This window comes from Tupaia chinensis, unplaced genomic scaffold (assembly GCF_000334495.1).
Source record: "Tupaia chinensis unplaced genomic scaffold, TupChi_1.0 Scaffold000166_1, whole genome shotgun sequence".
Taxonomy (NCBI): domain Eukaryota; kingdom Metazoa; phylum Chordata; class Mammalia; order Scandentia; family Tupaiidae; genus Tupaia; species Tupaia belangeri.
Genome location: NW_006159641.1, coordinates 1,081,854 through 1,085,522, shown reverse-complemented (window position 1 = coordinate 1,085,522; position 3,669 = coordinate 1,081,854). Strand labels below are relative to the sequence as shown.

Sequence of the window (3,669 nt, the reverse complement as noted above, 5' to 3'; positions counted from 1 at the left end):
GTGTCCTGCACCTTTTTCTCCCTCTGGCCCTGCACAGACCCAAACCGCTGGGCTTGTGCATATTGTGGAGGTTTAGAATGCATTGTCCATTAAAATTCCCTCACTGTTACACAATCAGTCCTCTCTGTAAGGTGGGAACTAATTGGCATGCTTTTTTCCATCGCCGAAATGTGCATTTTTAAATAGGTTAAGTTTTTCAATGGTATTTCTAAAAAAACTGTTTACAAATCCTCCCCCTCCAGTCACTTACTTTCTACCTTTTACTACCAGAAAAACAATCTGTCCCCGAAGGCCAGCAAGTGGCTCGCATTGTTCCTCTTGGTATGTTGAATTGGAAATGTGTGCTGGGCAGCCCTGAAGGCTAGCCATGCATGTACAGATAAAAGGACGGTCTGCCCAGCACCAGCACCGCTGCCGGCCTGCGCTTACACACAGCCCGGAAGACGCTGGCTTCTGCAGCACATGCTCCCACAGTGAGGGGCTCTGAGCAGCCACACTGCCAGTGGGCAGGAAAGGAGACCGCTCAGAAGTGCCAGAGCCAACAAACACAATGCAACCCCGGAGCTGGAAATGCGCTTTCAATGATGACATCCTTTTGCTCTTCTTTACATAGTTTCTTTCTAAGAACGAGACAAACGCACCCTCCCTCAATTGCGTTTCATCTGGCCAGGCAGCAGCAGCCCCTCGGAAGTTCCCGGTGGAGTGCGAGTGCTGCCCTGTCACTGGAAGTTTTCATTAATTTTCTTAGAACAGAAATACTCAGCTGGCTCAAAGGATTCCATTACTGGTGACAAATTCAACCGGATCCCAAAAGCGCGTCACATTTACTTCCAAAATAATTTGGAAACAAGCTATTTTAAAAGACAGTTTCTACTGGGAAGATGAGCCTCAATCTTTAAAATACATGCCCACAAAAGGACAACCCAGGAACTTTACATAAATCATCCTTATGTTTCTGCTCACTCTAGACGCGTCACCGTATCTCATTCCTGCGGAGGTTAAGACGAGAGTACTGAGGTCGTTTTATACAGCATGTTCTCACTGGGTACCTAAAACCGAAGCCTGAAAAATAAGTCATAATCCTCTCCAAAGAACGACAGGCTTTTCCACTGTAAATCAGGAGACTGTCTCCCCCCATACTGAGTGTTTTTGCATATAACCTTTGTGTTGCAGGACCTCACAAAGGGCCTTTGCTTTTACCCCACGTAGACAGACCTACTGCTTTAATTAATATGTCACGCCCCAAGTGATACAAAGGAATTATTTACTTCGTTTCTAAAACACTGAACTAACTCAGCTCCTTCATAACTTCATGCGCGGTCTGTTATTTCCATCACGTTTAACAAAATTAAAATTTGAAAATCAGGTTCCTGTCGAAGTAATTCAGTCTTCACAACCGTTTATCTTGAACATTTTTTACTTAGTTATCTTAGTAACCATGGCCAGGGTGACCGAGATTCACACAGGGGCATTCCTTGTAACAGGGAACAGGGTATCTTTTATGCCTCGCCAACAATCTGCTTTGGAATAATTAAATCAGAAAGAAGTTTTAAAACACAGTTTGCCTAAACTACCCTCATAACCAGCAATGGAAGCAGACTGCTTGACTAAGCCCCCCCCCACACACACCCCCAGGACAGGCTGCTTTTGGCCTATTGCAAAATATGATCAGAAACGGAGGCAGAATCTTGATGGCAGCTGAACCACTGGGAAAAATACACAGGCTTGACGAAAACTTTAATTCTACTACGATGGGTTAAAAGAAAAAAAACCCTGAGTACACAGTATCTCTAAATAAATTCGAGCGGCGACAAGGGAAATTTGAAAGAGAACTTGTAAATAATTTACCCCATCTTAGGCTTTCGAAAGTGGGCTATATATCCTCCACAACTTTACACGATTAAGTTCAGCACACTCACATTTCTGAAGTGAAATTAAAAATGAATACCACTGCCTCGGCTTGTTAATTGTTAAACACGAGGGGTTCTACTCTATTAATTAAAATATGCTTTAATAAAAGGAGAAATTGCACATTTTGATAACCACCCTACAAAGCTGAGAAGTATTTACATTGTTGCATTTTGGGGCGGCTGTGAAAGCCGATTTTAAGCTATTCAGGGCCCACAATAATGAAGCTTTAACATTCCTCGCTGGGATGCAATGTAGTTCTTTTGAAGGAAAGACTGTCTTTCTCATTCGGCAGAAATAAATCCATTCATTTCATCATGTAGTCATTGAGGGCGATACAAAACAAACCAAGTGTGAGAAATTCTATGTGATGAAGTAAACAAAACAAAAAAAAATCCATTTCCATGACAAAAAGATTCTTTGTCCTTAATCTACCCACCATATGCAAGCGTTTCTTTTCAGCACATCGCCTGCTCTAATCTGGCTGACTTGGCTGGGATAAGACTCCCTCACCTCCTTGGCCACAAAAAGACCCGAAGCAGCTCGCCGATCTGACCTAATGCGGGAGCCCTCCGCGCGGGATAAGCATTGCCCACTTTCCCCTTTCCCAGCCGACGCGGACGGCTTGGCCAACCTTGCCCACACTGCGTGGCCCCCCCGCCACTGCCGGCATTTCTGCAGGAGCCGGGGCGCGGCGCGAAGCGGTCAGCGCCGCTGCACACCCTTCTGACCGCTTACTCATAAAGTTGGCCAGACCCCTCCGTAAGGCACACACGGTCTCCCGCGAGTGGCGGCAGGCTCGGTCCCCGCGGTCGCCCCTCTGAGGCCCTGTCCCTGCGCCCTGGGGACCTCCGCGGGCGCCAAAGCCCCGGCGTGCAGGGCTCGGGTCTCGCCGGCCCAGCACACCCGGTGCCCTCGCGCCCGGCTGTTGCCAGGAAGTTCCTTCCACAGCGAAACGCCAGCGGAGGTGCCTCCGGAGCCCGACTCGGTGCGTCCAGAGAATCCGAAAGGCCTAAGAAGACACTCGGAAGCCCTGAGACGCGCTGGGGTCCTACCGAGTGCGAGGACAGTCCCCAGCGCCACAGCTGCGCTGGCCCGGCTTAATTCCCAAGGCGGCCATTAAGGAAAGGCCAAGAGGCGTTTACTTTCCACTCGCTTCAGCGGGGATCACTGGGTTTGTCAGCGCGCCGGGACACCACGGGGTTCCCGGCCCACGGGGACGCGAGGCCCGCCGCTGGCGGTAGGGGTCAGGGAGGTGGCGTGGGCCCCAGGGCAGCTCTCAGCCCTCCACCCGCACCGCCGGGGCGCGCGGCCCGAAACAAAGCTGGCCAGGCGGCGGCCTCCCAGCCTGCGTCCAGCAGGAGGTGAGCCCCGGACCACGCGTTCCCACTCCCTGCGCCCTCCCGGGGGTCGGCCCTGAGCCGGGTCCGGGTTGGGAGGTCAGCACGGTCGCCAAGGCCAGCCCCAGCATCCGGGCGCAGAGTCCGGGGGGCAGCATGGAGGCGGCGACATGGACCCCCTCCCGCCCTGGCCCCGCGCGCCAGGCTGGCCAGCCTCCTCTCTGGGCCGCCTGGGCTCCCAGCCTCCCCTAGGCGGGCTTGGGCCGCGACGCCCTCTGCTCAGCTCCCCGGTCCTAGGGAGCGCAGCCAAGTTTACTTCGGCCCCGGGTCTTAGGGAGCGCAGCCAAGTTTACTTCGGCCCCAACTCCTGCGGTGGCCGGCGCTCGGGCGCGGAACTCGGCTGCGAGCGGCCAGGCCGGCC

The 3,669-nt window shown here is 52.5% G+C and overlaps 1 protein-coding gene across 1 annotated transcript in view; it reads right to left on the bottom strand.

Annotated features, from left to right (window-relative positions):
- SALL3 (spalt like transcription factor 3) overlaps positions 1 to 3,669 on the bottom strand; it is a 20,714-nt gene that overhangs the window by 15,252 nt on the left and 1,793 nt on the right. The window contains exons 2-3 of the mRNA XM_006146161.2: positions 2,684 to 2,920; positions 2,422 to 2,583 (exon numbers count right to left, since the gene is read on the bottom strand). Of these exons, the coding sequence (XP_006146223.1) occupies positions 2,422 to 2,583; positions 2,684 to 2,920 (399 nt within the window). The remainder of the gene's footprint in view (positions 1 to 2,421; positions 2,584 to 2,683; positions 2,921 to 3,669) is intronic.